At 36.3% G+C, this 27,447-nt stretch overlaps 1 protein-coding gene across 2 annotated transcripts in view; it reads left to right on the top strand.

Annotated features, from left to right (window-relative positions):
• LOC133523315 (netrin-B-like) overlaps nt 1–26,310 on the top strand; it is a 358,018-nt gene extending 331,708 nt beyond the window's left edge. The window contains exons 2-7 of one of the 2 annotated variants that reach the window (XM_061858822.1): nt 5,838–6,026; nt 11,658–11,807; nt 12,958–13,020; nt 17,186–17,260; nt 19,167–19,350; nt 19,771–26,310. In XM_061858822.1, the coding sequence (XP_061714806.1) occupies nt 5,838–6,026; nt 11,658–11,807; nt 12,958–13,020; nt 17,186–17,260; nt 19,167–19,350; nt 19,771–19,921 (812 nt within the window). In that variant the 3' untranslated portion in view covers nt 19,922–26,310. Of the gene's footprint in view, nt 1–5,837; nt 6,027–11,657; nt 11,808–12,957; nt 13,028–17,185; nt 17,261–19,166; nt 19,351–19,770 lie in introns of both variants that reach the window. The other variant, XM_061858823.1, reaches the window with a different exon arrangement.
• The last annotated feature ends 1,137 nt before the right edge of the window (nt 26,311–27,447 follow it).

The raw sequence follows: 27,447 nt of genomic DNA, 5'->3' as shown, positions 1-27,447 counted from the left end.
CTTAACAGAAGAACAAGAAAAGAGGTTAAACGAAATAGAAAAGAAGTCAGTTCAGAGGAACCTAGTATTTTTTGGCATAGAGGAAGGTGAAAAATCATATCTAGAATTGGAAGAAAAACTACACAAAATTACAAAGGAAAAAATGAAATTAAATATATCTGCATCAGAAATAGAATCTGTTAGAAGGATTGGCATAAAAGGGATTAAAACCCGACCAGTATCCGTTACTTTCACAACCCTAGGAACAAAAATTAAAATTTTAAAGAATAAAAAATTATTAGAAGGGTCTGGATTATATATTAAACATGAATATCCGGCAAAAATACTAAAAATCAGGGAAGATTTAAAATCACAACAAAAGCTCGAAAAAGAGAAAGGAAACGAGGCTTTTATTCGCTACGACAAGCTAATAATAACAACCAACAAGAAAAAAACCAGTAACAAAAGACCACCATCGTCATCTCCATTGCAATCACACGATGAAAGCTCCGAAACAAGGGAATTACTAAAAACAACTAAGAAACACAAAGTTAACAATCTCATAACAGAATACATGAAACCTTCTGAAAGCACGAGCACTGAAGTGACAGATCGCAGCATGACGGCATGATATAAAGTGGCCCCCTCCCTATCAATAAAAAAACACAATACAGAAAACAATACTCAACCTCCCAATACGGCTGGTCCCCGCGGGAGCGTCAGACCATTACCCTCCACTCCAATACCAAATGTAACGAATAAAAAGAAAAACAAACACACGGATGAAAAACTCTATATTGCTACATTGAACGTGAGATCTCTACTAGGAACAGGTCGCCAGGAAGAACTCGAACACGCTTTAAAGAATATAAATTGGCACATACTCGGTCTCTCAGAAGTGAAAATAAAAGGCACTAATTTACAGGAACATAAAGACTACATGCTACTATATACAGGGAAAAAAAGTGGAAGAAACGGTGTGGGATTTATGATCAAAACGGAAATAAAACAATACATCGTTGATTTTAAACCCATATCCGACAGAGTAGCAAGATTGGACCTTATGATAAATAATACCCAACTAAGCATTATTCAGGCATACGCCCCTACAAAAAAAGCCCCTGAGGAACATATAGAGACGTTTTATAATGACATACGCCACGCAATGGAGCATACCTACGCAAACATGTTAATCATAGGAGATTTTAATGCGAAGATTGGAATGCCTACCACCGAAGACAACACTGTTATGGGGTCATGGGGATACGGTACAAGGAATTGTCGAGGTAAAATCCTAATCGACTTCTGTCTTGAGCATGAACTATACATAATGAATACTCATTTTAGAAAAAACCCAAAACTTCGTTGGACATGGAAGTCGCCAAACGAAAAAGCTCATAATGAAATCGACTTTATTATAACTCGAAAACAGAACATTAAAACTATACAAAATGTGGAAGTTATAAATACTACACATCCGACGGACCATAGACTACTTAGAGCAACATGTTATTTACTGAAATCAGACAAAAAATCTAGAATAGCGTTTAAAGGTAAACTGAAGGAATATAATCCAATAGAAAAAGAGTCCTTAAAAAACATTTTTCATTCAGAATGCGCCGAACCACTTCAATACATCAATATTCAGGACAGTTACACTAAGATTAAAAATAAAATAAAAAACTGCACCTTAAGATTACCACCTGAAACTGCCCCTAAAAACACAAACGCTACAATAATAACAGAAAAAATACAAAATCTAATAAATGAGAGAACAAAATTGAAGAATCAAACATCTAAATCGGCTCTAGAAAAAAGGAAGCTCAAGCAATTATATTCAAAAATCCGCAATAAACTGAAAGAAAATAGACTCCGTCATCGAATGAAAGTTATAGAGGAGGAGCTTTCTAAAAGAGGATCCGCTAAACGCGGAAGCAGACGCATAAATGACCACAAAATGTGGATACCCTCGCTTACCGATGATACAGGACGACAACATACAAACCGTAACAGTATAATCAGATTAGCAACAACATTTTACAAGACTCTATATTCTGAAAACAAAGACTCTACTCCGAGAGACGGACAAAGAACACCGACGACTATAGCGCCACTATTAGAAAGCGAAATACATTCTGCTATAAACACATTGAAAAATATGAAAAGCCCTGGCGAAGACGGCGTAACTAACGACATACTAAAGGCAATAGGAGAACCCTTAACTCCTCACCTGACAGCTCTTTTCAATGAAATAATTAAACAAGAAAAAATACCCAGAGAATGGGAAACATCGACTATTACACTAATATTTAAAAAAGGAGATCCATCTAAAATAAATAACTATCGCCCTATAAGTTTGCTCCAATCGACGTATAAACTATTTACGACTGTAATCTTAAACAGAATGCGAAAAACACTAGATTTTGAACAACCTGTAGAGCAAGCAGGGTTTAGACGCAACTATTCGACAATCGACCACATTTTCACTCTACAACAAATAATAGAAAAGTATAGTGAATATAACAAGCGACTCTACATAGCTTTCGTGGACTACAAGAAAGCTTTTGACACTATTTCGCATGAAAAGCTTTGGGTCGCACTCGAAGAACAGGGAGTCGACAGCAAATATATAAATATTCTTTCAGAAATATACAGCAGGGGAAAGTCGCTAATTAGGTTGGAGAAGAAAGGAGAGTACTTTGATATTAAACGTGGCGTGAGACAAGGAGACCCAATCTCGCCCAACTTATTTACGGCTCTCCTAGAATACATATTTCGAAGACTAGACTGGCAAAACTATGGTATTTCCGTAAATGGCGAACGGCTTCATCACCTGCGTTTCGCTGACGATATAGTTTTGATGACAGAAGACCACGACGAGCTCGTATACATGTTGAAAACTTTACAACATGAAAGTAAAAAATGTGGTTTAGAAATGAATCCCGAAAAGACATGTATTATGACCAACGGCGACACTAAATCTACGACAATAGCATCTAAAAATATAGAATACGTTAAAGAATACCTATACCTCGGTCAAAATATAACTGTCAAGGATCGCGACCCGGTTCAAGAACTCGAGAGACGAATTAAAAAAGCCTGGCAGGCATACTGGTCGTACAAACACATATTTAAGTCTAAAATAGACATAAAATTAAAGAAAAAAGTCATGGACTCCGTAGTAACGCCCACCCTATTATATGGATGCCAAACTTGGCCATTAACTAAAGAACTTGTGCAAAAACTTAAAGTGTTTCAAAGATCAGCCGAAAGAAGCATGCTAAATCTTAGGCTAACAGATAGAGTACGCAGTACAGATATCCGCCGTCGCACTAAGATAATAGATGCAGCGGAAATGGCTTGCAGATTAAAATGGCGATGGGCTGGACACACGGCTCGCACTAGTGACGGACGATGGAGCGAAAAAATCCTGCATTGGTACCCGCGCGGCGCCACGCGGCACGCGTACCGCCCGCGGCGACGCTGGCGAGACGACATCGTCGCCGAGGCGGGCATCACCTGGACCCGAGTAGCCGCTGATAGGAACGAGTGGAACAGGAGGGAGGAGGCCTATGTCCGTAAATGGACAGCCCAATAGATAATAATTAGATACTATAATACTACTAATTAATATAAACTAATTTATCATCTAATATATATATATATATATATATATTTATTTATTTTAGCATAAGACATTAATTTATATATATATATATATATATATATATATATATATATATATATATATATAAATTAATGTCTTATGCTACTGCTATTTATATTGCTAACTATATAATTATACAATCAAAATAATAATAATGTAATTAATATATCGAAGCGTGGAATGTAATCTATTGGAAATATATGGCTTAATTATTATTTTAATTATTATTAATTTGTACGAAAAAGAGAAAATCTAAGGACTTCATAAATTTTAAGTTGTTGAACAAATGTTTTATCGTTTGAGGAGTACAATCTAAGTTTTAATTATTATCTCATGTTACAGGAGACACTCGGTAACTATAATTTAGCTACGGTCGAGGAAATTGATCCTTTAGCAATTTGCGGTTCAAGTAAATTTGGTTGTACATACTTATGCTATGAGCTTTCCAGTGTAAAGTGAACAACAACCTGCTAAATAATCAATTTCCTCGACGGTACTTATAACTTTTTTCAGCAGCCTGTACTACCACTTGGTAATATAAACTGTACGTACAGTCGCCTTCCGATATATCGGAGCAGTCAAGGTGCCCAAAAATATCAGAACACACACTCTAGCGCCCTGACATAGAGGCGTGTGCGATAATTGTGAGCACCTCGGGCGCTCCGATATATCTGATGGCGACTGTACAATGGACCTTATTACGGAAGGGACACAACACACCTTCCGTCCACCGAGGAGAAGAACCACAGACACCACAGTTGATTGTGTCTTCTTACATCCGATTGTACCGTAATGTCCGTAATATTGTTTATAAAACATACAATCCACTACCTTACGAACTAATTCTCTGTACGATCGTACATACCATCCACTACCTTACGAACTAATTCTTTGTACGATCGTACATACAATCACCTTACGAACTAATTCTTTGTACGATCGTACGATGATATATTCTACGTCATTCTCTAAGACATCTGATAAATCGTGTTCTTTAACTTGACTTGTGTTCTGGGTGTTTTATACTTCCCTAAGTATAGCACATGATCGTCCATACAAAAAGAGAAAATGTTTTTCCACTTCTAAATGTTTTCCATTCTGCATGATTTTTTAGTATGTTATAGACACTATGAAAAACTAGGTTTATAGGTTTCCTATTTTCAAATTTTACAAAAAAAAATGTGTGTCTTTTTTAAAGCGAAATCTATAATATAACCCTAGAATATATGCTGAAGCGATGGACATCCAAATCAAAGTGATTTGTTGAGATTTAGTTAGTGGAAACCGTTTTCTCCTGAAATGGAATTTTATAGAAAAATTACCGATATTTCGTTGGGATCTCAAAGTTATTCTTCCCTCTTAAGATAATACGCTAGGACGGTGCGGGTCCAAGCCGAAGCGTGCAACAGTTCATTTTCTATAGAAAAAGCAGCACATGATGCCCGATCGCCCGTCATAGAAAACGAAGTGTAGTTAGCCTCTGTCCGGACACATACCGTTCTAGCGTGAGTTATCCTTTATTGAAGTAAAAACTTCTTTAGTGGCGCTGTGCACTTTTTGTGATGGGGAAAAAATGTTAAACTCGCGTCAGGTGTCACGTGACCATCAGATTGAAAATTCGTAAGACGGACACGTGACATCATGGTGACGTGCAAATTGAATGTCATAGAAGCCTGGTTAATTTAAAAAAATCGTATCTTCATCATTTTATTTTCTTCATAATCAAAGTGCTGTCATAACGGTTAAAGAGGTTTCATCTTTGTTAATTGTGTTGTATTGTATCTTTGTGTTGTTGGGAGTCCATGATTGTAGATACTCAAATTTTTCTTTACCAAAAAGTTAAATAACAGAAAAGAAGTGTGATTGTTTTATTTAACATGATGGTGGACGATTCATTAACATTTACCGATTGTGTAGGTTGTAGTCCTGATCACGTCTCATGAATTAAGTACTCTGTATATGTTATATATTAACATTAAAATTCGCATTTCATCTTCCACACTCAAACTTTTATTTACGTAGGTATAATACAGAATTATCTCTTTTTATAAAACTGCTACTCAATTTCTCCGAGATATCAAAAATGCACAACGTTAATATTCAAGTTTTCACTTCTGCCGGCACTCCCGGAGTGCAACCCGTTGTTATTTTTTATTATAAATCCCCGTCTAACCAACCTATTTCTTTCCAGAATGCAACTGCAACGGCCACGCCCGCCGCTGCCGATTCAACATGGAGTTATACAAACTGTCAGGCCGCGCCAGCGGCGGCGTCTGCCTCAAATGCAGGCACTTCACTGCTGGAAGACATTGCCATTACTGCCGAGAGGGCTATTATAGAGATCCTACCAAGCCCATCACCCACAAGAAGGCTTGCAAACGTAAGTTATCTGAACAACTCAAGTGGTACGTGCTTCACTGCCGGTAAATACTGCTACTGCAGTACTGGGGCTTAGTGCTGGAGTGCGAGTAATGTTACCAGAGCTCAACGAGGGTGCGGAGTGTTAGGGTTAGCAACGCGCATCTAACTCCTCTGGAGATGCAGGCGTACATATTCTACGGTGACCGCTTACCATCAGGCGGGCCGTATGCTTGCCTGCCACCGACGGAGTATTAAAAAAAAACCGGCCAAGAGCATGTCGGGCCACGCTCAGTGTAGGGTTCCGTAGTTACTCTTCCGTCACAATAAGCTAAACTGGAGCTTAAAGTATAGTAAATTGTTAACCAAGGGATGAAACGGTACCTTTCACGCGAGTTAAACAAATGGAAAATTTGCATAATCAGTATACCTAATTAAAGTAAGTCTTTTTACTATGAAGGGGAAACTTTTTGCGATAACTCAAAAACAGCTAAACTGATCATGTCCGCTATAGTTTTCATTTAATGTCTTTCTTAAGCTCTACTGCCACGATTTTTTTCATATTTTTTGGACCTATGGTTCAAAAGTTAGAGGTGGGGGACACATTTTTTTTTATTAGTTTTGAAAGACCTTTCCAACGATACCCCACACTGTGAGATTGAAGCAAAAAAAATCACCCCTACTTTACGTGTAGGGGAGGTACCATCAAAAAAATTAAATTTTTAGATTTTATTGTACGACTTTTTCGGCTTTATTGATTTATATATCCATGCCGAATTTCAGCTTTCTAGCACTAACGACCACGGAGCAAAGCCTCGGACAGACAGACAGACAGACAGACAGACAGACAGACGGACATGGCGAAACTATAAGGGTTCCTAGTTGACTACGGAACCCTAAAAATACACCTACAGTACAAGGATTTCTACAACCCCATCACGCACAAGAACATCTTGCAAATGTAAGAAGGGTTAATATGTAAGTTATTTGCTTAAATTCAACTTCCAACCAATACTCCTCAATTGAACATCGTCATCGGCTCATTCATTTTAAAAATTTAGTCTTCAACTTAAGTCACCTAATACGCCACAACTGTTTATGTTACAATATCGTATAGACTCTGGCTAATGAAAGTAAAAACTAGAAAAAAGCGGCAAATATGAAAAAAACGCAACCTGGTAACACTAAATCCATAGCAATGACAAGTACTTGTATAAAGTGACAGCTTGCTTTATATGAACAATTGTTGCCATATAAAGAAGTTTTGCTTTTTTCTAGTCTTTACTTTCATTAGCCATACTTTAAGTACTAAGTAGGTAAGATGTATTGGGCCCCATACATTCCACGACTCTTCTCTTTCCACACAGACTCTATACATTACACACAACACAACAATACTTTTTCATCCGTCATAACATAACATAAAGCAGAGTTTACTTGATATCGTCCATAAAAATAAAAGTAAAAAATATAAACTTAACGACATTAAATACAATTTCCAAATCTAGTATTTTATTACCTTCTGACTGAAATAAAAAGAACAATAACATTTTATAATTAAACTAACGCTCAAAGAATTTAACAAGAACCGTTTAAACTCCCATAAAAAAAGCTTCAAAAATGTACGAAACTCACTTACGACATTCTTTCTCCGAAGTATCAGTATAAACGCCTTAAATGCGTGATATAAAACTTAGTGGTAAAGAAAAAGGGCTTACAGGCAGCCTTAAGGAGTAAAATTGTATCGCAATAAAAGAGGGTATAAAAAGTTTTTATTGAGTTGAAGTGAACGCTGAAGGGATAAGTGAAAGTTTTGAACATTGCTTGCGAAGACACGTTTCATTTAAGATATGTTTAAATTTAGATAGTTTTGTTATTTCTTTATTATTTACGGCGATGGCGAGTGTAGTGTGGAAAGTTTTAAAGCGCGCGGTTGTTTCATGCGATAAACGCAGCGTTGAACGCGTGCGTCAACGGAATGTAGGAAAAATGACAATGCGCTTACCGCGTAAAACATTGTATTGTCATTAGATTATCTGTTGTAAAATGGGTATGCGGCAACAGCGCATAAGACAAACGCACGCTGTTCTAAAAAATATTTTTGGGATGGATTTGTTAGATCTCAAACCAAATCTAAGTACCTATAATATTTTTAAATAGCAAACCCATGTATTATAATAACCTACAGACGGTTGTTATTCAATGGAATTCATTTTCATAGAAGTTAATGAATCCAACGAATTACCTAAAGTTAATTCAGTAATTTATAATAATGATAATTCAGCCTATATACGTCCCACTGCTGGGGTGCTGGGCTCAAGCCTCCTTTCATGCGCGAGATGGCTTGGGCTATAGTCCCCACGCTAGCCCAATGCGGATTGGGGACTTAAAAAATGGGGAATTCAGTAATTTACTTCATAAAATTCTAAATAAAACTGAAACTAAATTTAAAGACTCGTTTAAAAGTAACATTCTCGATTATTAATTTCTAACTTAATATTTTTGTTACTAACTTACTTAAAATAAACCATTTTTTACGACACAAGCCCCGTTCCAAACAACATTTTCAAACCCACAACATAATCTATCTATTTGTGAGTTCCTGTAATTGGCTCTGTACTACTATCTAAAAAGTTTAATGTATTTTTTAAAGCTGTTGGAATTCCTTGTATAAATAAATAAAATAAATAAATAAATAAACCCGTGAAAATCCAATACAATCCAATATCAGCTGAAATATCAGACCGTCAGCAATCGCATAAAAACTAAAAAACAAAAGCCAACCACAGGCCATTTGTCGGCCTCCCGAATAGCTACCATAAAAATTACCCGGCCTAGAGCGCGAAATGGTCCGGGACGAAATCACACCCTAGGGACCAAACACTATTTGAGCACATTGGTTTTTGGGCCGTGTGCTGACTTGCAGTTGGTAACGATGTAAGGGCTTAGATTTAGATGTGTTACAACGGGTCACTCACGTATTACGACGTTTAGTTTGATAATGTTATGCCAGTAGGTTCAGGTTATCTTGTACTCGATATGTTTTAAAGCTTTGATTTAATATTTAATCGATATACCTACAATAACTATAAAAGTTACTTACTTACTCGGTTGGCTCAGTTACCCAAAATGAGACTTGGCCTCCAACACAAGACAGCGCCACGTTTTTTTTCGGTCCGTGCTACTTGAAAAACTAGACTCCAAAAAATAGCAGGATGCTGGTTAAAAAAAATCAGAAAATAATTTTATTTTAACGCCCAAAAAACTAACGTTATTTCTGCCAAAGAGTTTTATCGTCCTTAAAACAACAGATAGAATAGTTTTTTAGAGAGCAGTTTTTCCATTACTATTACAAAATTACTTAATCACATTTTGCTGAAGTTTGTCTATTTGGAGGCTATCATCAAACTATTTCGGCTCTACTAGTTTTTTTATTCAACTTTCAAAAATTAGCATCACATTTATACTTCCCCATAGCAACACCAGCAAAAAGATAGTTTTGAAACACTCCCAAAAGGTCAGGTCAATCAGCCCCAAACTCAATTATCTGTCCAAGAAACCCCTCGATTCGGGGCAATCCCACCGCTTTACGAGGGACAGGGGTCCGGGGCAAGGCAACACTATTGAGTGCCTGAGTGTTTTGATGGCCGATCACATTTAACAGTTGAGCAGACAAGCCTTTTTTGGGTCGACCGCGAGCTAGGGTCGTGATAATAGTAATTTTCGGGGATTGAGTGATTGTAATCAGAGTTTGGGATTCTTGCGGGTTTTGGAATGGCAACATTGTTGTGTTGTTTGCGAGGCCCCAACGTTGTCTGTTCTCAGTACAAAATGTAATACTCAAGCCGTAGCCATTTTGGTGATGGGCAAACTGACATGTGTAGGTTTTTAGCATGTTTTTAGGGATGTGGACTGGGCGATTTACATAGCGGAACGGAAAAGCAATTCATTGAAGCTTCGATAACTTAACTTCACTAAAATAAACATTTTAGAAATGCTAATGGATAATGTATTCTTTATAATATAATATAAATCAATTATTGCGTTAATATATACAGTTGTGTTATAATGGTTATCTGTTCATTTTAAGTAGTTTAAATCCTTTCAAATAAAATAAAATTGTAAAGGATGCCAATATAAGTTAGTTAATATAAGGAAATTATAAGTATGTAACTTTACTTTTGAGTTGCATTAACGTGAGACACTTCATTCGGTTCTTGTCTGATTTAATTTTTTGTCTTTTAATTATTTATATAAGAATTCAAGCCTTGGAGACCCTCTACATCTCTAAGGATAATTTAATATCTTTTTTTTATATTTTATCTCTGACACTTAGAGACTTATACATCTCTAAAGAATTTTAGTATTTGTTGGTTTTATTTTTTATCATAGTTTTTTTTGTGTAATTTAACATTTAGAGACAGTATACATCTCTAATAAAGTATTTATTATTTCATCGATTCCATATTTGTAATTGTTTTTTGTAATTATTATTGTTTGTAAAAATGGACATGTAAAAGTGCCCCTGTGGCCTATTTGCTGAATAAATGTTGGATATTTGATATTTGAATAGTTTATCGATATGACTTTATCAACATGGCCACAACTTCTGATTCCTCATTGTTAATCGTACATAAAAATATACTTGTGTGTGTGAGGCTACGGTGATAGCTGGCTTAGACTTCATCTTTAGGAATATTATATACATATATGGTTAGCTGTGAAGCATCTTACTTTTGCTTTTATTAAATTATTACAGATTTTTTTTGTTTAAAGTAGGTACATTTATTTGGTTTAAATAACGGACGTGTTTAGTTTTATTTCAATAATTTATACCTATGGCAATTGTTCGTTTTATATTTTATGAAATGTTGATATCACGAATATCTCGATTGAATTACCTTTGGTCTGAGTGTTAGTTTACCCAATTCGAATCACGACAATTGGATTGTCTGTGTCGACAAACGAAATTACAGTCAACTAAATAAACTTGAACTTCAAATAAACTGAGATAGGTCACGCGAATTGAAGCGTATAGTGTAGGTATATTCATAGTAATAACTTTCTTATAACCTCTCGCGTCGAATGGGACCATTCCCTGTGAAACTTCCGTATTCTCATTTTGTTGGACTTTATTTTAAAAATTATTAAAGATAAATGTTTTTACCGGATTATTATTACTCAAATGTTACATTTCTAAATAAATTTTACACAGCTACAAAACGGCTTGTACATGTCGTTGTCAGAAAGAAGCATTGACGTTATTCTTTTACCCGTGACTTGTAATTGGCTTACTGTTTTTATTTCGCAACCTATTTTGTTGCTCTAGCTGTAAATTTTCTTATGAAATAAAAAAAAATCCAAAGAAAGTAAAGCGACAAAATAGAATGCCTATTTGTTAATTTCAGTTAATTTGCTACTAACACGTCTAATCTACAAAAGACGTTGGTTCGAACCCAGCCTAAGGCACTTTTTCTTTCGTATCTACACTATGAATTTATGATTATGATACCTATTCCAGAGTAAAATATGTACTTTTATTTAACGGCGAACCCCGGTAAGAGCATTTTTTTGTATTCACCACTGTATCGAGGGCTTGTATCGAGCTTCAATTTGGAAAAAAAAAACTTAACTACCTTCGTCTCTTTCACAGCATGCGATTGTCATCCAGTGGGAGCGAGTGGCAAGACCTGCAACCAGACGAGCGGGCAATGCCCGTGCAAGGACGGCGTGACTGGCACGACGTGCAACCGCTGCGCTAAGGGCTACCAGCAGTCCAGGAGCCACATCGCGCCCTGCATACGTGAGTAGCAACTAGCCTCCTAAGACCCAGGCGCAGTTGTTTTGTTTTTGGGTTTGGAACTCTTACAAGAACACCATAGGAACACCTGTATACAGAGTGTTTCCTGTAATAATAGCAAAAAATCAAACTGGAGATTCCTTAGAGTACCTATCCAAAGTTACCACCAATGGGTGTTAGGGATGCAATGTTTCAAGATTCCTTATTTAGGAGACAATTAAATTTGAAATCAGGTTTTATAAGTAAAACAATGGATTCTCACATCACGTTTAACCGTCATAAGATATCTTGGTATCAGGATTTCTTGGTAACTGTGTAAGTCAACCATTCCAACGACAATCACATAAAAAAGGAAAAACATAAAGTGTTCAGTAACCGCTATTCATTCTCCTTTTTTGCTATCGTTTAGAGTTCCTGATATGACGCTATACCTACGCTTTCATAATTCATGAACGCTAAGTTTCACAGCCTTCCTTCCTTTAATTTTTCCTTCTTTATTATTATTATTAAATCCTTTATTTCAGGCAAAAAACCCATAAAAGTGTTAGTATTACACAACATAACTTACAAGACTATTGTTAGTACATACAGAGATCACAAACACAGACATAACCGGATGAGCATAAAATAATAAAATGTCAATGTTTATGTAATCGTCTTATCGTATCAGGTGCCTTATCATGTTACACTTTTCTGTTTTTCAATCGCCACCACCACATATCTATTGTACTGTTCACCGAAGAAGCGAAATCTGCAACAAAGGGAATGACGGGCCAAAACTACACAAAAGATATCTTAATTTTTTAGGGAACTTTGTCTATGTTTGGTTAGACTGATCGGAGTGATCGGACCGATGTTCCGAAAGGTCGCTAGTTTTAATCTTACCCAAAGCCGTGAACTACGTCTAATTTTCCTTTAATTTAAAATTTTGTAACGATTAATCGCAGCCGTTTCTGCTTGGTTAAACAATACTATTTAGTCAATACGTAATTAAGTATAACTATCATACTTTTTGGATTTTTCTCAGTTTTTACTTCCATTTTTATAAATATGCCATAGAAGATTTTCGAGTCAATTTTGTTGGGTGATTTTACAGTATTGTCAATGTTTACTTCAATATTGTAAACAATATAAATGAATCATCTGTTACCAGGTATCCCTCGAGTGGTGACTGCAGTACAGGCCATGGAGGCAGTCGACGGGGAGCCGGCGCGCGGTAAGTAGTAAGTGGCCTTCATTGCACTTCCACCATCACAAGCGCGGTCACGATGATGATGTTGATGATAATGATGTTGATGGGGGTAATAATGAGAATGATGTCGATAACTATAATGATGTTGATGGAACCACAATTTTACGTGATATATATATTTTTTTAATGAACAAATTTAACTTTTTAAATAAACAGGAAATTATATGGTGAATAAGTGCAAAATTATTGCTGCTATGTTATTTCAAACTTTCCGTTCTTACAGTATCCAGTTCCTATAAGTTACTAAACTAATTGTGAGAAAACTTTATTAACTTCATAAATTAGTCCCTATTTTGCACAGCGAAATAAATGTCGCTATTCAGTGAAACTACGATCAGCCTTCTGGGCACCTTGCTACATTGACGATCTGGGTCAAATTTTTCGCCTTTAATTTTTTGTTCGTAAGTTTTATTTTTCTGTTGTTCATAGAAAAATAAGACAATAATTGCTATAAGTTAAGTGACCTGTATAAAATCAGAGATACATAAGACCAAAAATTAATTTATTTTGGCTTACCTAGATGTACAGACTCTTAGTACATCAAACATCATAGACATCATCCGCACCACACCATACAACGCAAAACTAGAAAACGAAAATAACAAGAATTATCTTACCTTATTATTAATTTAATAACTGACAAATGGCACCAAGGTATTACAAAATCTTCCTGCCATTTCTTCAACTCGCTCAACCCTAAAAAACTCATCATGATCGCGCTTTCCAAGGAATGACCGTATCGTTTTCAATCTAATAAGTTTTACATTTCTCTATGATTACTTCACTGCCATCTCATTTCCTGCTAATATCTGCGGACGCGATTGATTTTCTTCTGAAATTGAATTCTGCGAGTGCATTTCGAATGGACAGTTTTAATTTAAAATTTATGTTGAGGTACAAGACTTTTGGATCAGTTTTTCTTCGGAAAGAAAAACTTTTCATGATGGATAATTTTATTTTGGTTATTGCATATCCCTTTTTCATTTCCTTGATATAAAATCTCGAGGTGAATTCCTGTCAGGAGCATAGAGTGGCTAAGCGAACCAGATTTCCAAAAATATTTCGCAGACGATTATCCTTAAAACCAAAGTTGAGTCCAGATCATTCTGTACAACTTTAGATTTAGAACGTACAAGGTTGAGTCAATGAAGCTCCCGGATATAAGTAGATTCCTCCTAGACATCTATGTCTTGGTGGGCATCTTCCGAAGTGACCAATTGGCAGTTTTTATTGCCATGAATGTACAGATTTCAATCTCAGATACATTAAAATCGAATATTTTACTTTAATGCCCTTTTATTGGCAATAAACGCAAATACGGTCGTTCTCATTCTAATTGATTTGCACATTACCTTTTAATTTACATCTCGGGACCGATTTTTATCACCTTTTCAACCACTTGAAGCTAAAATGCCGTATCTGGCTGAAATCTCAGAGGAACGCCGCTTTTCGGCTTAACGACGGGTAGGATAATGCTCTTCGGTTAAAGGGTGACATAAATGGGTTCTAACTTGAGGCTATCTTTGGGATAAGTATTCTTAATTGTTTTGCAAGTTTTATACAAAGGTTACCCTTTTTCATAAAAAATGCAAAACGCTAGGAAGGTACTTGCTGATCTACAATAATCATATGACCATTTTTTTTTTTTCATATGGATATTTTACTTACGTGTAATTTATACATATTTAATCGCTTTCCTAAAGATAGTCATGAATGGACAACAATTTTCTCAAGCTCTTAGTGACTTTGAAACCCCCTAAAAATAATTTCATAAAATTATAAACAAATCTTGGGTATAATTTTACGAAATCTTACATTATCCATTATTAAGTATTTAATCTGCACCGCACACTGGTGTAAGCTCAGATGGGAGTTTCCTGGGGTAAAATAAACAGTATGACTATTCCATATAAGTTTCTCTTGCCCGGCGTCCCTTGCCCCACCTCACCCTAATACTCGTACGCATAATATTTCAGCTATGAGCTTGAGAAAAGGAGTCGTCATTGATGTTGTTGAAAGTTCGTCCTAATTCGTGCTTTTTTCAATCATTCTCATACATTTTCTTTTGTTGTCAGTGCTGAAGACGAGGTAACTTCATGTTTGTCTGTCTTGTATCGTCTTATTATTTAATATATGTTTACACTAAACTGAAGGTTTGAGAACATGGATAAAAGTCACAGTTTTAAATAAAGGCCATTACACACGATGTTTAAAATGCCCGTAAGTCATGCAACACAAGCGAGGTGATACACAATAAAATAAGTCTAAACTTTACACACAAATCTAGGCAACGCGCTGTATTACACGATAAGTAGCAGGTTGATTCTAATGTAACAATTTGTTATGGTATTGAACTGTTTTTGACGATCGTCTTATTGATTGGCACGCATTTGATGCACGACTTTTACTTAATTCATTAAATTAATCAGCGTAAGTGATCTTGAAGTTCGTATCTAAATTAAATCAAAACTGTATGGCCGCGGACTGGACGCACGCGGCGCGCGGGGTGGCAGGTGGTGCGGCAAACGGCCGCCGCTGTCGTCCAAAACAGATTAATTTAAGTCTATACATTTTGATCCTGCCGCGGGAACCACCGCTCGCGCCGCCTTGCTCCGAGCGACACAATCAAAATGTATATAGGCTTGAATGAATCTGTTTTGGACGACAGCGGCGGCTGCTTGCCACGCCGCCCGCCGCTCCGCTCGCCGCACCGCGCGCCGCTCGCGTCCAGTCCGCGGCCTAATAAATAGCAAATCAGAATCGGGCTCCTGGTTTAGCCAGTACTGAAACCTTCAGATTAGTCTGCGATTGTTGAAATTTGATACAAATACTTTTGGTACAATCAGCATCAATAGTAGCCGTTAAAATAACGCGCCTAAAAAATCTGCCGCCACGGAATACGCACTTTAATTCCTAATAGGGATTTATCAGTAGGTATAGTTCGCTTTCAAAAGTTTCTGTCACAGTCCAATTGTACTATATATGACATTTTTATTTGTTAAACTATTAAAGAATGGTAGTTTAGACGCGTAATCGCATCCGCTACTTTTGATGCTGATTGTACTCGTATTGAAACTTCAAGCATTCCGTTTCTTTGTACTTACTTTAAAAAAATCTGGATTCATCTCTAAGAATTCTAGTGAATTCATCCCTTTAATGGTGATCTGTAGGACACAAAGTATAATTGCATAATGATTATTTTGTCGTCTCGTATTTGTCAGTTTCTTTCTTGCAATTAATAGTTTATGATACCAAATACACTATCATGAATAAGTGTGATAATTTGAATACCCCGTACGTAGAATACACCTGCTCGACACTAGAATCCATTTCAGTACCTTCAATATGATATAACGCGATCTTTTTCGCTGGATAAATACGTATTAACCGTTTTCCTACAGATCGTAGCATAAAGGGGTCCACTACATTTTATCGCCCTTTATTACATTAAAGTAGCAAAATGCCTTGATTCTTGGTAAAACTTTCCATTACAGATTAAAGGACTATTCTGTGCTGATCTTGCACAATGAAATGCTCAAAAATCGGACAAAATCTTAATTGTAGAACCTTAAGGTGCAGTGAGTTCAGTACTTTCTTCGAACGCAGCTCGCTGAGCACTGAGTGGACGGCCGTTCGTACCCAAAATCGAGGAAATCATTATTTTTAGTATTTTTTTAACAAAAACAAGTTATAAAAAAAAAAACTGTTTATTTCATTAAAAAAACGTGCATTTTTACAACCTTAACTACTACTAAGTATCGATGTGTTCGATCACAGATAACATTACACATTTTTAGAAGCAATCTTGATGTTGATGAGCTGTTGTGCAAAAATAGTAACATTTTAATGGAGCGTTTTAGACCTATGTTCGTTATTCCTTATTATCGAGCGAAAGTTGTTTCATCAGCTTTCGAATCAACGAAGTTACTAGAGAGACGTCTCAAGATTGCTATTCATTCAACTCAGGTCGCTGAAACCACTGCCCGTTAAGGATTGTGTCTATTTTAGCTTTGTTGTGCAAGACAATACTGTGGATGGCTATAGGTACACTACGCCTTCTTTGAGCTAGATGGTAGGTGCACAGATGGCCGAGGCGATGTAGGGTGTAATGAGAACTGTCATATTGCAGCGGCGGATCAGTGCGGCCGGTGCCGCGCCGGCGCACGCACGCTAAACCTCAACAAGTTCTGCAGCCGAGACTACGGTAAGTAGAATAGAATAGAATAATATTTATTCAGGCAACACATTTACATTACAAAATGCATAACAAAAATGTGAAAGAAGAAGTATACAAAACACAGCTAACTTTACACAGTTAAAGATAAAGATGTGAGACTGAAATGGTCTCCACTTAGCAATGCCTTGGGTTGTCAACGGCGCTGGTTTTCTGTGAAGCCAGCAAGGTGAGCGACGTGTAAGTTAACCTACTTTGCTACTTCAATCAACATGAAGGATCGTCTAGATTTGGCCAATTATTGTAAATCTCCCGCACTTTGCCCTCGCAGAACGCCAGTCTTACTACAAAACGTATGAGCAGTTAGCGATCATTTTCTTTAATGGTTACCAAATGGGGTGGCGCAATTGCCAGAATCACGATAATTTTATTTGTTGATATCTAGACTAGTGCGTTAATCATTTATTTCAACCTTTGTTGAGTATGTCTTCGAACAACTGATACCCTTTCGATTTATCCACGTCGGATGATAAAGCCGCTTAAAATTTCTTACTTAAATGCCATAAATGCCTGACAATAAATATTTCTGCAGTTTAATAGAAGGTTAAAGGAAAAAGAAGCTCTGTTAGACCCAATGTTAACACTGTTAAAAGTCATAATACCCACTATTGAAAAAAAAACACACCCTTTTGATCTTTTAGAAACTATAAAAACCGAATCGATTGGTACCTTTTATAACTAAATCAACATACATAGACTGCTAAAATTAAACAATCCTTATTTTCGCCGTAGCCGAATGAAATATTGCTTGAGAGCCCATTCTAGGTACCTATTCGTACGTGAGTTTGTTCATGTATTAGCATAAAAAGCCCACACGTCTACAACTCCATTAGATCGCAAACAAATTACTTCCTCAGTAATCCTCGCCCATGCCGAGCGACAGTTCCCATATTCGCGTGATTGATACCAGTCTTTGGTCTTTACTGAAATACTAATTACACTTATTACCGAACTGTTAAAACGGAGATACATCACTAGACAATCAGTCGTTTGAACAAATTGGTGTGTGGGTATCACATTAGCTTGTCGTATGTGGAAATTGTAAGTAGTTTGGTTAATCGGGACGGAAGGTGTGATGCTTTTTATGGTAAGGTACTCCTTGTCGTAAAAACATGGTAGGGTCTGGGTTCGGGGCATAATTATTGGGTGTATTCAATATCATAATTGATATATACAGAGGATTACTATAACTAGCTTCAATCTAAAATAGGCCCTTGAGGCATTGTACCAAGGATGTTGACGGAATTTCCTCGTTATATCGCAATACTGATACGTTGTTAGAAGCCGCCAGCTCTTCGGTCACCAGTTGCGTCAACCAGACGCATCGCGATTTCTGCAAAAAACTTATGCGCGCTGGGATCATAATTTTTAAATATTAAGTTCTACGAGTCTATATCAGATTACCCAACTCTATATTAACTTTAATTCCCGGGATGTAGATATCATACGAAGAAAAGCTATGTCAAGGGAGAATGAGATTATTAAAACGCTAAAAATGGTTATAAAGTAAGGAAATGGCATCCATAGTCCATACACATTAAAGTGACTTGACTTGTCAACTGACGCTAAAGGATTACAAAATCGTTCTACTACTTTTAGAAATATGTTTTAAACTTCAAGGTTTAATCTTCAACGATTAGATTACTATGTGTATTCTGCCGCAAAAAAATATTGTCAGGCTTGCGGTGAACTATGTCGGTCTCTTAGCGGTCTATGTGGCCACTAAAAAAGGCGTCTTCTGGGTGATTTACCATAAATCGTCTGCAATAGACTAACATAACATAATATATAATACGGAAAATTATGATGGGCCTGTCAGTATCTATATAACGGAACTATTTGATATATATAGATGAACGCTAATTCCTGTTTGCAGTCATAATGGGCAAGGTGGTCGGACGCGAGGCGAGCGCGCCGGGCGACGAATGGGCGCGGCTGCAGCTCAGCGTGCAGGCGGTGTACAAGCGCGGCCCGCGGAGCCGTCTGCGGCGCGGCGCCGCGCCGCTCTACGTGCGCGCCAGGGACCTCGCATGCAAGTGCCCGAAGCTCAAGATTAATAAGTAAGTCTAGAAGGAAGCTAAATTCCGGACGCATGGAACCACTACAGAAGGATGTAAAGCGGTGTTTGGGTAGCCTTAATAAGTCGGAGCCTGCGTCTCACGTGCTCCAAGCTCAAGACACATATCTAAGTATTAGTAGTTATAAGCAAGGCAAATTCTCTAGGCATCAGGTGACCTCGTCTACAAGTCCCAGCTTATAAAATGATAGTGTAGGAATAACAATGTCTCGCCCTTTCAATAAGATCAAATTCTTAGATGAACGCACGAAATGGGTAAAACAGGGCAAATGACTAGCCTTAGGTATTAACTAACTTCAAATGCTTCGATCTTAAGGATGCTTCTGTTTCTGAATAGTTGAAGTAATGACAGTAGCATGTAAGAACACATACATCCGCTTTACACAAACATTTATATTCGCAGGTCATACCTAATCCTAGGAGTGGAAAAAGAAGGGGCCTCATCAGGAATGCCAGGGCTGACGGTAGGCGATCGGACCCTGCTGCTGGAATGGCGCGACGACTGGCACCGACGCATCCGACGTCTGCAGCGCCGCGCTATCAACTGCCACTAATGTTGCAAATTTAGCCAACTTCAGGTCTCGTAGAACCTTGAACAGCATTAAGCGGCAAATGTCGAATCAATAGCGGTGCGCGGCGGCCATTTTGTAAAGCATTTGCAACGCCATCTTGGTGTAAACGACTGTAATAACTTGTTTGACGTTTAGTGGTAAGCATTGTCCGATTGTAGTTTATTGCCACTATCCCGTTTTGCGTAGTAACTATTAATATTCGCCAGTTTTTACTCATAATTTTTAATACCAAAAATATCTTAAATCGTCTTTTCTACTTCCTAGGGTTACTTTATAAAAATGTACATTAAAAGATTTATTTATTTAACAAATTTAAGATAGGGCTACCGATTGTTTCGTTCCATTACTTGCATTTTTGTATAATTGTTACTTATGGAATGCATGTTATATATTGTAAGTACAACTAACGGCGTCGGATTTACCATTTTGACAGAGTCGTGGTAAAGTCATCGAACACTTAATTTTATTATATATGACACGGTGACACGCTATCCTCATGTTTTTACAAGGAAGTGTCAAGGACAAGTGACAAGGCTACGGCCAGTCAAGAAAAATCGTAAAATTGGGGTGTTCGTATGTTTGTATGAGGAAGTACTTATCGATTGGCAAGATTTGTCGATGTCTTCTCGCTCTGGCCTAACTTAATTTCTTATGTCGTGTCGATTGTACAAGTTAGATTTAGGTCACTCACGCGATAGTCACAATGGTTTATATACCTCATTTATTAATATAGACTTATATCGTTAAGGGTTACATATTTAATTTATAATAGCTTAGATTTTCTACTTGCGCGACTTATTATGAAAATCGCATTTGATTATAAAACGAATGGGCTCGTTTCAACTGGGTGATATTGGGTTTGAATGAAGTAATACTTGATAACGTTATCAGTTTTAAAATACGAACTCAATTCAAGTAGCTACCTTTTTCTTGCGTAGAAAGTGACCAAAGTCATATATATGTTTACACTAATCAGCCAGCAAAATGTAGTGGACTTTTTGCACTGAGACGTCCGCTACTGAGAGTACTAATCATAGAGGGCAATGACCTCGAACCATAACTGCCATATAAGACTGTTAATGTATGAGTGAGACAGACACACAGAGAATGTGCCGCTGTTTCTTTCGCTCCTTTCGTTGGAATGCGCATTTTGTTATTTAAATAAGTTGTATTTATTTGTGACTTTGGTCATTTTAGCGCTGTAGCAGATTGTGCAGCTGTAGTAGATTTTCATTAAGGGTGTTTCCACCATTTATTTACCTTTTTCTAAAAGGTTTTGTTGCTAAAGTTAAAATTTGATAATTTGCATAAGGCTTTAAATTATCGATCTAAATATCTAATAAATTAATTTAAGGAATCTAGAGCAAGCTCGGTTGTCCATGGAAACGTAGTTACGATCTCATTTTAAAACAACTAGCTAGATTGCCCTGAAACTTTGTACTTACAATCAGATAAGGCATACCTATGCCTGTAAGTAATTAGTTTCTTTTGTTTTAGAAGCTGGAGCTATATAAACTAATTAGGCATGACATGTAGTATTGTCACTGTATGTGCAAAGTTTCATTACAATCCAACACATAGTTTCAAAATGAGAATGAGACTCCGTTTGTATGGGAAGGTGAAATTCGGCCGAGCTTGCTGCGGACTCTTAATCTGCTACAAACTCTTGCCAAAGCAGTGTACAGTTTATAAAATCATTTGTTTTTCTATCGCTTTGAATATTTAGGCCACTGTCAGACTGTCACTTTAAGGGCCACAATTTTAACACAATTTCAATATATTTATTTCCTTTTAATAAAATTTTAACTTTACAGCAGGTTGTTCGTAAGAGTAGGAAATGATTCCTCCGTACTAGAAAAAACTGTATGTAATGTCCAAGTAAAGTCCTGAAGCTACTTGCCACTTATCTGACGAATAAAGTCATCGTTGCCGTTTCACAATCTTCAAATAAGCTTAACTGCTAGATAAATACGTTTACAACTTTTTAAGGTAGTTTTATCTGGCAGTTAATTAGATATCCAATACTTTACTCTGACTTTGTATTATAAATATGTATGGTGAAACTTGGAACCAGGAGAAAACAACATTAGGTAAGTCCATAATAATCTATAGATAAAATGACGTAAACTTTGATTGAGTTTGGGTTTATTTGGCTCTCGATATGACAACATGGATAAAACAAATAAATGCCAGTCAAATAGCAATACAGTATGAAAATAATGACAGTCGGCTAAAATGTTAAAAATAACAATCTCTAACTACATGAACAATATGCGCCTATGAAGGTATGTACAGTATTATTAGCTTTACTAAGTTTAAATACTTATTAACTATAGGGATAATTGTGACGTCATTTTTTATATTCATAAATTCTTATCTTATTATTTCAACAGAATTTTCTATCTGATATCCTATCGTTTATTCCAGGTACATTTTCAGCCTAACGTTTCTAATATGTAGTAGGGTCAATTATGAAAATTATTTTAAACAAGTTATTCACATATTATTTAGTCAAAAAAACGCTCGATATATTTCGATCCGTTTTTGAGGGTCTTCAACTGGAGCACCGACTGCAACGTCGCTACTGATCGAGCGCGACATGTATACTGTCATACTACATGTCTACTGTATACAATGTATACATGTCGATTTTAATACATATGTTCGAGTCTCATGAGAGTTAAAGGGTCACTTGGTTCTTCAAATTTATGGAAAGATCTTAAATTTAAGATTCCTTTCTTTCTTTTGATTAAAATTTTACAACTTTTGTGACATTAAAACAAACAAAAATTCCTCCCTGGATGTTTCTTTCTCCATTATCCACAAGATAATGGCTAAACGAACCATTTTACCGTTAAACTATTCTCGCATTCCCCAGGTGCAAATAATACAGAATCACGACAATTGAGCTGTCAAAATTACACGCCCGTCTAAAATGACGGAACTCACCTGGCTTTGACATTCAAATTTGAACTTTGTTACTAGCTTAACAAATTTGAGAGTTGAATGGAATTGCGGATGCAGTTAACATAAGTTATTCGGGAGTAAATTATGCATGCGATTGTGAACAATGCTGCAAATCATCTGACGTTCAATCGATAACAATCGGCTGCCAACAATAATCTGTGACAGCGGAATCCAACAGTTTAGCCCTAATCTAATGTAAATATTCTTTGAAATAAGGAAAGTATCTAAAGAGAGTTACATACAGACTATAAATTAAACTGCTATATACTGATTATAATTACTACTAATATAGTATCGATGACTTTCTTTTTAATTTATTTATCTGCGCCTATCATTACCCCTTAAAAGATAGATCACATAAAAATATTACATGTTTAAAATGACGTCACAATTTCAAAATTCAGCAAAATCGGTTATTTTCAATAATGTAGACTTAGATTCTATTCTTTACAATAATCAAATATATTGACAGTCTGACGCAGATTGCTTCATAGGTGAAGTAAAAATAACCACGGGCTTTAAAGAATAAGTTTACAACTACAATTGTTTTAAATATAGAATACATTAAGCTAAGATTACGGCTTAACTCATGTTTTTAAAGTCACTCACGCGGCGAGTCTCGCACTCACGCACGATGCGTACGCGGTAAGTTAAAACATGCGTAAGTTAAACTTAGCGTAAAATTAACCTAATGTTAGTATGATTTAAGACAGTTTAAATTTGATAAACAAAACATTATTGAAAATAACCGATCATCGTTTAGACGTATGTAACAATCATAGTTTCACAAGTAACTGACTGTAAAAAGTGTATTTAGTTGTAGATTAATCTATTAACCTGTTTCTAGTTATGCATATCTTTAGAATCGTAATTTGTATATCCTAAATGTTGACACTCAAGTCATAGTTGACTCGAAGAAACAACGGCAAATGACTACTTCACTATTGTATTTTAAGTTAGATAGGACTGTTGTTTAAATACAAATATTTTCTTGTTTTTTGTCGTGTATAGATCGTGTCATTCACGACGACGCGAGCCTTGACTCGTATCGTCATGTTATTAAAGGTTAGATTTGACAAATCTGCGCGTCATCGTGGATGACACGAATTATAGTACTGTAATTAATCTTTAATTTTATTTGTATTTCATAAGTACCTATCTATCCATACAAACAATATATCTATGAAATGGGGTTGCCTGATTCATCATCATCGATTACATGGCTTGAGTGTTAGCATTTAGCTAAATGTTGTCGTTTACGCGCTATTGTCAATAAGGATTAATTGAAAACTTTGTAATAAATGTCCCAACGCTTGACAACTGCAATAGCTGTCACCTGATCACTGACAATAGAGGTAAGAATAAGTTAACTATTGGAATTAAGTGGTCTTTGGATATTTAATACAATTCTCTCAATTTCTAGAAACTCCGAATGTTGCTGTTCGAATTTGTGCCATGTTAAAAACAGACGATATTCATTCATTTTTTAACAGATTTATGCCATATTTTTTTCTGTTGTTTATTTGATAAATGTTACTTATAATTTGATAAAACCTTTGGACTTTTTTGATAGAGATATTCATATGTGAAGTTGTTTGATTTTTCTAATAATCCATATCATAATAGCGCGTAACATTATAAAATAAAATAATATAATGTCTGAATCTAATCTACGATTATTATAATGGTCGTTTTGTATTTCGACGTAATGTGAATATTAATTTGTACATTTTATTTATTAACAGGTAATAACTTACATTTATTTGGTAAATGTGTTGACGTATAAATGCCATTCCAGTCCAGGAAAAGGTTTAAGTGCTGTCAAAAGATTTAATTTGTGACTCATTTGTAGCTTGTCCCAGTGGCATACAACATGAAGGTCGCTAGATACCTCATACTACTCACTGTCACAAGGTACGAAATGGGTCACAAATTAACCCCCTTATTCATAAACGTCTACTAAAGTTGACAAGCCGCTAATAATCGTTTGTCCATCATACTAATACGTCGGAAAGGGACAAACGATTATTAGCGCCTTTCAACTTTAGTAGACGTTTATGAATAAGGGGGTTAATCTTTTGACTGTACATATTTAATATGAGATGTCGAACTGTCTAAGCCTACATGCTGAACAGTAAAAAAGAAATTCAGTACCATTTCGTACCTTGTGACAGTGACAATCAATATGAATGTGGCTAGAGACCTCATATACTTAATTGTGTCAGGGTACGAAATGGTCCTGAAATTAAATTCCCTGACCGTACAAGATAGAGAAAGACTCCAACAGTTAGGAAAGTTTTCGGAATTATGGAATTTTCTAAAATCTGTCCATATAGAAAGTTTCACAATATTGAAAATTTCCGTCTAAAATCAGTGTCAAGCCTATTGTCTTTATAGATTTTTCGTGAATTGATTACCACAAAAAATGTAGTCATCTTACGACATGAATTAAAACCGATCTTTTTAGGTATTGTTTGTTTTTTCAGGTAAATAATTATCCGTCTAGAAAAATCGAATAAAAACTGTCCATTTTGAACTAAAAGTATGTTTTAACGCACAAAGGCCTATTATGAAAAATGCAACCGTTCGAAATTAAAAGTAATGTATGGTAGTTTACTTATTTATATTTAAGAAACGTCAATTGTATTACGGCATTGCACAATTGTTTATTAGTTATCCATAGAGAAAGAAGACATTCAAAGTTTCCTACATTTTTTATGCAGGGTGATTCAGGAGGTATTTCCTTTGCGCTACGACATGGGATTCTTCAAGAAGCGGGTATTTAGGTTTCCCAAGGGTCGGCTCCTATGGTGTTGCTTATCTCCATGGGCGACGACGACCGCTTCCCATCAGGCGGCTCGTCTGCTCGTTTGCTGACTATGCTAACATAAAAAAAATCTAGTGTATAAAAAAACGCTTGAATTTATTTACGACATGCATGGACACCCTACAATTCTGTCAAATACCGATCCATCTCTCGATCTCTTTGCTTTATCCATGACAAGTATCAAATTGAATGTCATCAGGGTTTGGTTACTTTTGAATGATCGTATCTTACGCAAGTAACACATTTTTCTTTATAATCAAAGTGCTGTCATAACGGTTAAAAAGGTTGATTTTATCTTTATTGATGTGATTGTTTCACTCAAACACTATCGTTAACGATCCATTAAAATTTTCTGAATAGGTTGGTCCTGCTCGCGTCTCATGAATTACCCTGTATAAAAAATGTGAAGTCTAAGCGATAATATGACGTTCTTACTTCTCTATGGCAAACAAATGAAATAGTGTTAGTAGTGTATTTGCAATAATCATTAATTGTGTTTTATAATACCCTGCTCCTGTGATGTAATAAATGTTATTGGTTATATTTATTTAAAAATAAAACTACATTATTATACTTATCTGTAGTTTTCTTCCTCTCTTTAGGAAAATGATTAACGTAGCCATAAGCTCAAAGTTTGAATTGAAACTGTATGTAAATGACACTGACGTGATGACTCAAGCTAGACCGGGCCGGGCCCGGGCCGAGACTTCCGACACGTCATTTTCTATGATAGCTGATCGGTGATCACGTGGTGCTTTCCATAGAAAAGGAAGCGCCGGAAGCCCTGCCCGGGGCCCTGGCCCAGTCTGGCGTGAGTCATCTAAGGTAGACGTCCGAGATGTTGTACGGCAGTTCTATAAATAAATAAAATTCTAAATATAGATTATTCTTAGACAAATTGAGTAAGCCCCACTGTGAGCTCAAGAACCGTGTTGTGGGTACTCACTCAGACAAGTAAATATCATGTACATAGAAAACACCCATGACTCTGGAACAAACATTTGTGCTCATCAAGTCATCACACAAGTAATGCCCTTACCGGGATTCAAACCCAGGACCATCGTCTTCATAGGCGAAGAGACTAAGCCGGACCGGTCGTTACCTTACAATCATAAAGACGAACTTTACTAGAATAAGAATCGAAAAATCAGTAACGTCCGTAGCTAAAATAGAAAGTAGGTACTAACGCGTAAATAGGAAACACATCCAAGATATTTTCCAAGTCTTGCAACAATTGCAGCAGCAATCTAAGTTAGCAGAACTGAATGTTAACGACTTGGCTCTGTGTATTGTGTTTGCGTTCAGCTTTCCCTGTTGTAGGGTCAGCCTTTTGTCACATCAAAGAGTGCCGAAATACAGTTTAACGTAGGCTAGTTTTCTCATGAGTAAAATGGACTGTAAACTTACGTCTTTCACTACGTTATGAACTAGTAGGGATTGGTTCGGTACACATTACAAGATTTCTTTCTAACTCTTTTAATTTACTCTCTAGCCATCATTTACAAGTGCAAATTCGGTACGAGCATCTATAAACGACTTTAGCTACGGGAACAATAAATATTAGAGCTCTTATAAAAAAAAAAAAAAACAGACTTAATTAATCGAAATTTGTGACCGTCAAATTCACAATTTAAGGGTTGGCACATGGTAAAAAATCGTTCAGTATACCGGTGTTTTCCCATTTGTCACTGCCCCACGTACATCACCGAGGCTG

The sequence above is a fragment of the Cydia pomonella genome, chromosome 12 (assembly GCF_033807575.1).
Source record: "Cydia pomonella isolate Wapato2018A chromosome 12, ilCydPomo1, whole genome shotgun sequence".
NCBI lineage: Eukaryota > Metazoa > Arthropoda > Insecta > Lepidoptera > Tortricidae > Cydia > Cydia pomonella.
This window is presented reverse-complemented; position numbering and strand designations above follow the sequence as displayed.